This window comes from Halichoeres trimaculatus, unplaced genomic scaffold, assembly GCF_033239565.1.
Source record: "Halichoeres trimaculatus isolate MK-OKI-2021-1 unplaced genomic scaffold, fHalTri1.1 fHalTri1_scaffold_11, whole genome shotgun sequence".
In the NCBI taxonomy this organism is placed as follows: domain Eukaryota; kingdom Metazoa; phylum Chordata; class Actinopteri; order Labriformes; family Labridae; genus Halichoeres; species Halichoeres trimaculatus.
Genome location: NW_027437189.1, coordinates 28,875,378 through 28,888,254, shown reverse-complemented (window position 1 = coordinate 28,888,254; position 12,877 = coordinate 28,875,378). Strand labels below are relative to the sequence as shown.

The 12,877-nt window shown below is 39.3% G+C and overlaps 1 protein-coding gene across 2 annotated transcripts in view; it reads right to left on the bottom strand.

Moving 5' to 3' along the window:
* The window catches only part of chchd6a (coiled-coil-helix-coiled-coil-helix domain containing 6a), a 94,284-nt gene that overhangs the window by 21,992 nt on the left and 59,415 nt on the right, over positions 1–12,877 (bottom strand). For both annotated transcript variants that reach the window (XM_074681711.1, XM_074681710.1), the window contains one exon: positions 6,627–6,762. In XM_074681711.1, coding sequence (XP_074537812.1) covers positions 6,627–6,762 — 136 coding nt within the window. The remainder of the gene's footprint in view (positions 1–6,626; positions 6,763–12,877) is intronic.

Here is a 12,877-nt window from a genome sequence, read left to right as displayed (position 1 = left end):
AGGGGAAAATAACAGTATTTAAAGTTTCAGAGGTCTCAACTAGCAGCCTGGACAGATCTTGACCTTGCTGTTGCGCTGCGTACATGGGTGATCCAGAATTTGCTTCTCTGTGTTCCCTTTTATCCTTCACCTGCTTCTCTTACTCTCCATTCAGGTATTTTCACTCCCACACTGGTCAGTCTTGTGCATTTCTGCCCAAATCTCTCTTCCACTTTTCAGTTGGTCTGTCCTTCATCCATCACAAGCAGAGTCTCTAACATTGATCCGAATCAAAGCCAGGCTCTCACTGAGATTGGCGCTAAATGACTCCGAAATCCTGCCAGGCACAGAGACAGTGTGTGTGAGAGTGTGTTTGCATCTGAGCGTGCAGATAAATGACTGGAAAATCCCACTGAGGGTCTGGACAGTGTGTATGTGTCACATGAAGCTGTGCCCACATCGGGCTAAGCCTCCCAGAGGATAATGACTGGAAGATGTCTGCTCTGTCTCTGCAGGCTCTGTGGTATCCTCTACTCATTTGCCACCAAGCACACCCACGTGTCCACACACACATGCACACACACACACAGAAATGTGGTAGTGTGACCAGCAGGAAGACGTCTGTGATATGCTGGCCAGTGCTCTGACCTGCTGTGACACTGATCAAAACACATCACAGTCGCTCCTGTGAGGCTTGAAAGACAAAACAGGAACTGGACGGCGGACAGTCCCATTGAAGCCTCCTCTAACGCTTTGAAAAACCTGGAGATGAAAAGTTGACGTCTATTTGCCTCTTCCTCTCAGGTGCATCATTACATTACTTCTTTATTGTCTTTGATTTCCAAATCTAGCACCACTCCCTCCAGCAGGCTTCTTTCATTTTGAGATTTGAACCTATGCTCGTAATATAGAGGCATAGGGTAAACTAACTGCACAGAAAAACATGTAACACATACTCCTTTAAGTCCAACGCCTGAAATACACCAGATACGTCTGCAGTGCAACTCCGTTGTCACCTTACACCGCCTGCGTGTTCAGTCCGTCATGCCATGTGACTTACAGACAGCTGGAGTTGCAGACTGAGGAGTTCCTGTGCTTCCCACACCATTGATAAGAGTCTATTTATTCATGTTGGGCTGTAAAACCTCAAACCTGTTGACTCCTGGCCTCTCATTTTGTCGATTTATCATCGTAGTCAAGCTAAATACGAACTGATTTTAATTTTTCTGTTTTATTTTTAAAGTCACTGGGTGTTTTTAGGTAGTTTCCAGTCATGACTTCCTGTTCGCTTGATCTTAGCTACACTGAATTCATGTGCTACAGCTCTGCGTCTGTCAAAAATAGGAACGGATCCAGTGCAAGTTGACACATTGATTTGAATGAAACCTATGTGATCCGTTTGCCGTGACGGAATGGAGACGCACTGCAGACGCATCTTGTGTGTTTTAGCTGTAAAGCACAATAACTAAACTAAAGATGCAGTTATTAAGGATGCATTCAGATTGGAAAAAGACATTCAGCCTACATTAAAGGCAAACAGCAGAAGTATTACAGGGTCAATATTTCTTAATGTCTGTAGAGCGTTTGTAAATCTCAAAAATGGCTTTCCTACATTTTTTTTCAATCAGATAAGTTTTAATTTAATTTTTAATTTTTCCTTTAAAATTTGATATGTGTTATTTACAAAAACGTCATCCCAGTTTTTTTTCTTAGTTAACTGTGTAGAATGTATCAATATATCACAATATATACATTCACCTTGGAGAAGTTGTCAGCCTGGCTCAGCTGTAATGGGTCATTTGGCACGCCACAGAGTTGACCAGTTTGGCCTTTAAGGCAGACGAAACAGCAGAAGTTTTACAGGGTCAATATTTCTTAATGTCTGTAGAGCGTTTGTAAATCTCAAAAATGGCTTTCCTATAATTGTCGTGTCAATTTCATTCTCATGCCAGCAGATAATGTAAAAAACAGAGCTGTAATCACTCATTTCAGAAGAGTGAGATGTGTAAATTTCCATCACTGTTTGAATAATAGTCAACAAACCACATGCTGCAAATGATTTTCTATAGTTTTTGATGAGCTTCTTGTCTGGACTCAAGATATTTTCCCTCCTTTAGATTCTTTTTTTTCCTCCAACATAAGGGCAGCAGAATTTAGTTGTGAAAACCATCCAATGTGAACCATCCCATTTCACCAACATCACATGACAACCTCCAAGTAATGAACTATGAATCCAATGCAAATGTAAAAAAGTGCAAAAGTTCCTTAAGTGACCAGCGGTGGTAGGCTGCAAGACCCAGTGGATCCAATCAAGTCCCATGCTGAAATGCTGAACTTTAGATGTAAATGTAGTTCCACTTCTAGGAATTAAACCCAAAATGCATTATTAGTGCAACAGCTGAGTTCATAGACTGATTGGGGTAGTACAGAGGCTCACCTTGGCTTTTTTTCTTTACCTGTTATTAGCTGACCAAAATTCAGCATTTTTAACACTGAAACTTTAATTCTTCAGATTTCGAAGGGAACTGATTTTTTGTGAGTTTTTCAGCTCGAGCTATGACAAGACCACAGTGGTGCTAACCGTGTAGGAAGTTTTCAGATCCAGTGACACTAAAAAATAACTTGGGTTAAATTTAGTGAGTTTTTTAATCTAGTAAGTTTTGAGACTCGGATTTGAAAGCATGTATTGATCTTACTATTCTCGCATTCTTCTTCTTCTGACAATTACATACATCTGAAAAACTATGCAAATCAGATGATGATGTAATTTAGTGACTTCTGGGACAACCAATAATAACTATATTTACTGAGGAAGTGGCAACAGTGCAGGATCAGGAATGAATTCCCTGTCAAGGTTAAAAACATAACTAAAGATGCTATGAGGAGGATCTGTTTTAATTGTACTCCCTTACCACCTTGTGGCCTGGAGTCTCCGCAGACTGTCGTAAATTACTTTTAACGAGGCCTGTGTTTGTTTTGGAATTAAATGGATCAAAACAAATTTTCTTTGTTCAAGACAACGCACCAAGGTAAGGTATTTTTCAGTACAGTTACGTAGCGCTACTGTTTGAAACGTAACATCAAGGAAACGTTGTAGTAGCCGGTTATATGCAGCGACATCAGCGGCCCAGTGCCCTGACGTTTCTGTAGGCTGATGTAACAACAAGTAAACACTGTCAGTTTGTAAGTAGTTTAGTAGCTGTTTTTATTTAGCCCAGCTGGGAGCCCATGCTCTAAGACATGTCTGTAATGTTTAACATTAATAAAGCCTGAAACAGACCACAGCAGAATAACTGCTGACTGTGGGCTGGAATGACCATTATCATTAACAGTTTAGCCCCTGTGTTAGCCTTTAGCTCGGGCTGTGTCACTCTTTTATTTAACTTACTTCTGTTCTTCTGTCCTTTTTCTATCCGACAGTTAGGCTCCTGTGTCCACCATCACTATTAAATTAATCACAGAAATCGTTTTAAGCAGGGAAAAACACAGATCTCTGTGTTATATCTCTCCTCTCTACTAAATGTTGTCAGCCTGTGTGGTGTTGTCATAGAGGCCTAGATGTGCTGTAAATCAAACCGGTCCTGGTCGACCTGAACTGGAAGCTAAGTGTGGATTACAATCAGGCATTTATCCTAGAAGGGAGATTTTTTCAAGATCACTTTTAAACTCCTCACAAGTAATTTTTGTCTGCTCAGATGAACAGGCATTAAAACACAGAGTAGTTCTTTCAATCAAGTTTGCAGTTTCTGTTTGTCGTCTGTGTCATGCATGCAGTAAATTCAAAGCCAGAACTGGACTTCAGCAGTCTATTGCAAAGGAGAAAGACGAAGAACTCATCAACGATGAGCAAACCAGTGACAGCTTTTAAAGACACAAAATGGAGGAAGAACTTGGTAAACTTTCAAATATACGAGGTGAAAGTCAGCGAGATGCCTCAGGGGCTAATCAAGAGGCAAGACCTTGATGTGTAAGTTAAAGCAGACTGAAATGTGGCAAGCTACTTAAACACACACACACACACACACACACACACACACACACACACACACACACACACACACACACACACACACACACACACACACACACACACACACACACACACACACACACACACACACACACACACACACACACAATGTGTATGATCTGTCGTTCTCGTTTAAAGACAGTCTTCAAAGAGTCTTCACTTCACTCCTCGTTATCTCACACCAGCTAATATGAGGGTGGAACTTTCGTGCAAACACACACGCACACAAACACACACACGTACCCACGAAGCACGCACAATGCCAATCTTGTGAAGACCTAACAAGTGTAGAAACACAAGAACAAAAACATGCATAGGGTTTGCTTCGTGTGTATTTTGTGCATTTGTGTCTGTGAGGGTTTATACAAGACAGATACAAAGCTACTGATACTTCTCAACACAAACACACACACACACACACACACACACACACACACACACACAAGAGTATGCAGAGGAATCGAGCTGCAGCGAGCTGATTATCACATGCTGTATTACTGTATGCCAGGGGAAACCTCAGTGCCCCTGAGCAATGCAGAGGAGATGTGAGCAGAGAGCAGCATGAGGCGGACGGATACGTTGTTAGGGTGCATGATGAGCAGCTACACCTTCAAATGTCTCCACTGTGCAAACTTTGGAAGGGCAAGCTTCCAGTATTCTGTCCTCCAGCCCCCCTCCTCCTCTTTCTCCTCCTCCTCCTCCTTCTCCTCTTCCTCACATATTCTCTCAAACTTTCTGTGAATTTGTAACTTAAAAACTGCTGCAGAGATGCACAGACTCCAGCACAGGAACTTGTCTTTGCTTTTGAATAATAGAGCTGTGGAGCCAGTTCAGGAATGTGGAATGCAAAAGAAAAGCTGAGAAAAAAGTAAAAAAAAAAGTAGAAAGGTTGGATTTTACTGAGTGCATGCTGAAGTAGTATTTCTGCTCTGGATGTAACTGAGATATAAAGGATGTAACAAAGGGAAAAGGGCACAAATCCTTGACTAATTAAAAACAGTCTTTCACCTGATTTGCCTCTTTAAAGACATAAACAAGTCCTTTGACTTCAGAATGAGATTTTAGATTGTTTCTTTGTCTAAAAGGAAAAGTTTTCCCTTTAAACACTGCTGCATTAAAATTTAAATCATTGCCCCTTTTAAACTTTAACAACCTTATTTCATCCCTCATCCCTCTTATCTAGTGCTTTTTGTTGGAATACAAAAACACGTGTTAAAGCACAAAACTGAATACTTAAACGATTGTTCTTGAAAATTACTGAGACATGCAAAGCTGGCAAAAGATAATTATACTAATACTCCTAATAACGATAATTCCAGATGTGTTTTTGTTATCCTTGTCCTGTCACTTTTAATATAGGGGCTCTCTAAATTGAAGCATCTTTTAAAATCTTCCACTCTCCCCTAACCGAAAGATCCTGCTTTGAATTTTAATGCCTTTCATAAAAGACACCAAACTATGCTGAAAAACTCAAAGGTTAAGTAAAATATGTCTTACATAAACATCAGCACTAACTGTGTTTCTTCTTCTCTGCCTTGATGGCAGACTGGGTAAAAACACGAGTTTGCAGTCCTAATAAATGTAAATTTTTGATGCAAATAAGCAGCAAAGGAGCTTCAAACTGGCCTTGAGATTACATAATCCTGTTTGTAAGAGCTGGATTCCTGCTCCTTCACTCTGCTTGAATTCTTGTTGATTCTGCAGACATTTCAGACTCAGAGACCGTGTCTTGTTTACTTGAAACCCAACAGCTCACCTTCAGATTTTTAAATGTTTTCCAAAACACGCCATGCATTTTTTTTTGTCTTTTGTCAAAGGAAATAACAGACAAAATATCAGAGAACCTGAATTGTGCTTTGGAGCAAGGTTAAACATGCTATTAATGCTGTGCTGGAAAATGTTTGGTGTTTAACAGCTTGTTTTCAATGCCATCCCTCTTTTGTTGCCTCCTTTCAATAAATCAATGCCAATAACGCCTTAAAATTAGAAGCATAATGGTGAAGGTTGAAGCTGAACTTCAAATAAAGACCTATTTCAAAGAAACACAAGGAGTGTCTGCCTTTGAAAAGGTGTCATTTCAGCCGTGGTTGGAAAACAACTCTGGTCGTGCAGGAGAACTTGGATTTCATACTTTTACATCAGACAATCACTGTGAAAGCTGTTTTTAATGACAAGATTTCTCTTTGTCTAAAGACCTTAAGTGACAGCACTCAAAGTCCTATCAATCCGACTGCTTTTTTGTTCCTTAACTACACCAGAATAATCTAGAGAACATGAGAAAAAATGAATTTCTTTCTTTTACATCATACAGAGTGCGGCTTTAAAAATAACAGCACATCTCTCTGTGGAAAACTTCAAACACCATCACTCAGAGTGGAATGTAAGGTCTTTGAGGGGCCATGTGAAGCACAATACAGGTTTATTTATATTACTATTAGTGTTGTTATTATCAATAATCCTCTTTTATTTCTGTGGGAAGATTCTGGTGACAATATCACATTTTTTATGGCACAGGTGAAATCTTGAGGCTAATCACAGAGTGAGATCTTTGTTTGCTTTCAGACATTTTAACTCCTCTGATCTTATTTCCCTTCAGGCTTGAGGTTAAAGCTCTTACCTTCTTTGCAGCGTCAATACACTTCATGTACTCTTTGGCCAGGTCTGAACACTTTAGGGTCTGGTCTCTGTTGTCTCTGTAACAGGACAGAATCTGAGCCTGCACGCCGGCACACACCGGCTCTATGTTACGAAACCTGTGAAGAACCACAGAAAGATGAAGATGAATATTGAGCAAAAAAAGTACAGTTCCTCAGTCCTGTTTTATCATATTATGGTCATAAATTGACTTTTTGATTTTATATTGAAGTTTAATTAGAAAAAAGCAACAATATCCTCCACATGATGTGCTAAAACTCATGCATGAAATTCTAGATTTGGTATTTTTTTCAGAGTAGTTTTAAATATGCTTTGTTGCTAACCCCACCCACATCTGCCCATAGCTTAGCTTCGACAAATACTAGGGGTGGGAGAAAAAAAATAATTTAAATAAGTATCAGGATTTTTTTATGATTTTTTAAATCACATTTTTTTTGTTTAAGAATCTTTTTTTTTTTTCAGAATGAACTCCAACATTAAAGTCTTTGTTAATATGGTGTGTGGGAAAAAAAATTATCCCTTTTCTCCAGCAGAGGAAAGGAAAGTTCATTTGTAGAGCACAGTTCATACACAAGGCAATTCAAAGTGCTTTACCACTAATAAAAAAAAAAAGAAAACAAACAAACAAACAAAAAAAACACAATAGGCAAAATAAAATCATTGCATAAAATCATACCATAAAACATTAAAATGATTAATTGAATTAAAAGAGAGGAGTGCAGATAAAATACTTGTCAGAGTTAAGGCCTGTCTCACATCTTCTGGAAGACTGTTCCAGATTTTAGGGGCATAAAACTGGACTGCAGCCTCATCGTGTTAAGTTCTGACTCTGGGCACCAGCAGGAGACCCCCTTCCTGAGAGACTGAGTTGGATCATATGGTTCTAACATGTCAAGAGATGTATTTTTGCGCTAAACCATGAAGAGACTTGAAAACAAGCAGAGCTGTTTTAAAAAACAAGCAGAGCTTGACTATCAAGCAACGTGATGTCGGATCCCTTAAATAAATATCAAAAACTGACTCACATGTGATGTTTGTTTTTTGGGGAAAATATGACTCGGTACAGTCTCAAATTTTTCACATTGTCTGGTGTTAAAAAAGCGAACTAGAATTCACAAAAACTGAAATTGAATCAGCATCCCAAAAATCGTGAAAGAATTGCATCGGAAGAAAAGCATATAGTCCTGACAAATACCCAAGCACAAGTTGCTCTCAGCCATCAGATGTAATATCACAGGGTTTGTTTCTCGACCCCTGTGCAGACACAACACAAATGTGCTGTTGTTATGAGCCAAAGTCAAATTTTCACTCTGTCCCCAATGATCTAAAATTGGGGAAGGTATAAATATTTAGTCTGACATGACCAAAACAAAAAAGCCATATAGATATAAGAAGTATCTGTTAAAACTTCCATTGAAGAGATGCTTGGAAAAGTTGCATATTGCTCATGCTCATTTCATACATCCACAAAGGGAAAAAAAAGATAGAATTTTTTTTCAACTAAGAAATGGTCTGACAGAACAACAGAAGACAATCCTAGAATAATTAAGAACAATTGATCATCTCAACCACACCAACCTGTTCAAAGGGCTGTGATGTGCAGAGAACGTGCTTCTCTGCAAATCATGCAATTAGAGCTAAATCACATTTAATTGAGTGGGTAGGATCATCCTGATCAAATACAGCAGAAAAGTGTGCTTTGAGAGATTGAATCAGCCGTGCTTAATTTGATATGTGGGCTGTGTTATAATTGGTCGTTGCCTGTCTATCTGTGTGATTGTTAACTATGACAGGCCTGCTGCCTGGGCGCCTCACTGTAATGGATTCTGACTGATTGAAGCAGAGACAAGCCAGTTACACACACCAAGGAGGTGGGAAAGGGGCACGCACACATGTACACACCCACACACACTTTGTAGTAGACTATAAACAGAGCTCAGCACACACACACGTGCATGTCCTCCACACTGTGCCTTGTACACACCTTCTCAGCGAGGAGCATTTAACACCAGCTTTAATTGAAAGCTGAATTAAACGCTGTTTTTGGCTTTGATTCACATAGGAGCGCTGACCTCAGCGTTTCAATTACTGCATATCAGTGTCCACAAACGCACAGACGCCATTCATCATCAGCGGCAGTATCATGAAGTTTATCCGCGGCTGGGTGACGGAGGTTAAAGAGGAAAACGAACAGAGACGGAAAGAAAAACATATAAAGGAAGCAAGAGAGATAAAAAGATGAAAGGGGAAGGAATGAAGCACCCATTGGTGTTCCATCATAAGACCATTTAAAAAGGACGACAGCCAATCAGATTACTCCGTTACCCCCACACCACCTCCAGTGCTTTATCTGGCCTCTTTAATCTGTCTACTTTTTTCTGTCTTCTCTCAAACTCAGTCTCCTTTGTCACTCCTCCCCCCTCCTCCTTTTCTCTCATCACATTAACAACACAGAGCGGACGACACCAAGGCGCGCCATCTTTATCTAGCTCTCCGTTTGAGGCTGACGAAGATAAGGAACTCTCCTTTAATTTGAAATAAATGGCCTTCATCAGGGAAGCCAAAGCCTCCTGATAGCGCTGCGTGGTTTATTAAAGGCGCTTGAAGCAGAAAATTGGCTCAGCCGCAGCGAAAGCTAAAGCTCTGTCCACATGCTTCAACAAATTGAAGGTGAGGTTTTTAAATCAACAATATTAACTGAGCCGCTTACAAAAATAAATAAATAAGAAAGGAGTGAGTAAGCGGGAGGGAGGGAGGGAGGAGAAGCTTTGAGTTTTTAAGCTGGAGTGAGGTAACGCAGCGTCCCTGACAGCCTGTTGAGCCATGTTCCAGGATGTTGTTGTTTTGAATGTGTGTGGGGTGCCGTGAAAGCAGTCTAGCAGTCATTTTTGGGAGAGTTTTTACGCACCCATGAGCGGTAAATATGACAAAACATAAACAGTCAGATTAGTTGCTTAATTAATGGTGCTGCCCATTATTTTTAATCTCCGCCAGCGAAGGCGGAGGCGTACTGAACACAGAGGCCTCAGACTTGTGGAGCACGCAGACCAGCTTACCGAGACAAAGAGAGGGAGAGGAATGAAAGGAAAGAAATTGGAAAATGGAAAAGACACAAAACACACCGCTGACTACAAAAGCCTCTGGCAAAGCTACGGGACTGATAAGGAAGATGCTTTTATCGCCTCTAAACCACGCTTCTCTCTGAGTTAGACTGATGTTTTTTGTGCTTTCCTTAATAGCCTTGGCTGTACATATGAAGCATTGTTTATCCTGCTTGCCATTTTATTTCCATCTTGTCTGCTACAAAGTGTTGGTATCTCTTCTGTGTTTCAGGCAGCTAATTAGAAAATCTTGTTAACATCTTACAGAGAGCGCCAAAGGGGAAAAATGAAGAGAATCCATTAATGTGACTGACTTGAGGGCTAAAATATAGTTCCAGTTAAAGTCTGCCATGTTTTGCTTGTGCACCAGCAGTGAATACATTGTAATACATGTTGAACAGTTTTTCCTCTGCCCTTTCGGTTTTTTAATGAACAGCTCTGGTTCTACAATTCAATTCCCCTCTAAAATAGCAGTGTAGCAACATACCAGCACTGACAGTAACTGTCATTTAAATATATATACATATAAACTGATGTGCTAAAAATATGCTTATACTGTATGCTGGTTGCCACCTGTCATAAAACAGAAGGACAATGAAGAAGCAGCAGCAGAAAAAGACTCAGTAACCTGTTTCCTAGCAGCCTTCATCACAGAATATGTGGTTTCAACCACTTTCCTCCTGTCAAACCCCAAAAATGTCCTCACCAGTTTCAGAGTTTGGATTTTCCAAAAACGGAGGTATGTTTGTGGACGATTTCTAACTCAGAATCACAGGCAGGAGAAGACCACCTGTTTTTATTTATTTCAAAGTTTTTGAAATCAGGCTGGTGAATTGATTAAATATCAATCCATCAAACGATCTATCAATCCATTTTATTGATATATCCTCAATTCATAACAAATATCTCAAGCAACTGATTTAATAAGTTTGTGAAAACGCATTTTAAGTGCAATTGTTTATTACGTTCGACAAGGAGATTATGTTTTGGGGAGTGTTTGTCTGTCTGTGAACAACATAACTCAAAAAGTAACAAACAGATCTTGATGAAATTTTCAGGAAATGATCAAAATAGGATAAAGAGGGAGTGATTCAATTTTGGAGGTGATATGGATCACCATCTGGATCCAGGATTTTTTTAAAGGATTCTTTATCATTGTGAGATAGGGCTGTTTTCACCATATATAACTCCACGATAAATGGTCGGATTGCTTTGCAAAACAAAACAAGACAAGGTCACCATAATTTCTGACAGGTGTAAAAGTATGATCCAGATCCTGCCAATATTCTAGATACTTAGATCAGGAATATGAAAACATGAACTGGGTCATCATAATTTTCAACACTGTCATGTTACAAATTATTGACAAACCTGCAGTTAACACCAAATTGTAGCAGACAGTCTGCTGAAAGGGAGTATAACATTAAAGTAGGACTGAAGTGTTGAGTGCTTTTCTAGTTATTGTTGTTTTTTCGTGTTCATTCAATAAGAAGTAAACATAATATTGTGGCAGCTCTAGTTTAATGTTAAGTCTTTTTCATGTAAATATGAAAACAGTGTAAAAGTGGTTTTGCAGAGGCTCCCCTGGTTAAAGGTTTTTCTGGTAAGGGGCTTTGACCTTATACAGTTTATGTTCATTTTGAATTAATTTGTGGTCTGAATTGTTTTACTCTTGCCTCCTTCAAACAACATATCTACTTTTTGACTTATACTGCCATTGAGAACAAAACAGTTGCGAATATTTGCACAGAAACCAGTCAACCAGAACAGAAGTAGTGGTTGCTCCAGAATGAAAAGTTAAAAACTCCAAAAGTTCAAGATGGCAGCAGCCAGGCATGTGGCTTTTGAATTGATGATCTAAATATTGAGTTATGCCATGTTGACAATTCAGATGGCTTTCTAGAGCAGCGTCAGGTGATAGTCTGTTTTAATCTGGCAGGTTTGCTGTTCTTGGGATAGGGGGGTAGTCTAATTCAGGAATGGAGGTTACTTTTTCCATTTTAACTATGATTATTTCTCATTTTTGTCACTCATTAGCAATAAATAAATAAATAAATAAATAAATTTATAAAGAGATTTCTCTCTTTGAAGGATAAAAAACTTCCGAGGAATCTAAAAGCATACAAACTATACAAGGAGTATTCCACATTTTGAGTTCATGTTAATTTCTATTCTTTGTTTTAAAGTAATTTAAAAAAATTATAATATTACATAGTGATATAAAAGACATTGCAAATCCTCAAGTATTAAATCCAGGGTTTTTTTTTTCCATCTATATGTGCCCTCAGTTCCTGGAGTCAAACAGTGCTTTTATCGCTGAACACTTGCGTCTGCACCGTAAGGATTAACATTATGTTTGACATTCTGTTTTACACTCTCTCCTACTTGTTTCCCTTCAGCTCACACAGATTTATTGTCTAAGCCCTGCACTTGGTTCTGCGGTTTCATTGTAACCTGGGAATACAGGTCTTTGAAAGAAGAGAGTTTGTCTTACCTGCTCCAATCACAGGTGGATTTTAGGTAGAAATACGTGAGTTAAGTTTGTGCAGAGGATTGCCACATATTAAATACCACTTGCTAACATTTTCAGAAATAACTGTGTTTGATGTGTTTTTATGAATATATATAGTATGATTGGATGAAACTAGTCTGGTTAAGGCATTCGGCTCTGGGATTAGTTTGATTTAAGTAACAGAAGCAGATAACTTACACTGTTTTTGCAGTGTTTAAGTAATCTTCTTGAAGCAGTTTAGTGCTATTATCTGTTTATCCCAGGTGTAGAGAGAAAGAAGTGAGGACTGACTCTTTGCCCTAAATAACCTCGGTGCTCCGAAGGCAGAATGAAAGAGCGTGAGGTAAACAGGGCCATCCTTATCTGTTAAAGGTGGAAATGGCATTTGACGTGTCAGAGTCAGAATTACTGAGCACGCTGCTTCGACATTACCAGTTTGATTAATACTGGTGCTGCGGAGAAGTAAAGAGAGGCAGGGAGAGGATAACAAGTGAGAAAAAGGGCAGGAGAGGTGAAGAGGAAAACAGCCAGAGAGACAGAGTTGCCTCTTATCTCTTGCTTGTAGCTTGTATGCACCTGCACCCTGACAGCTTTTCAATT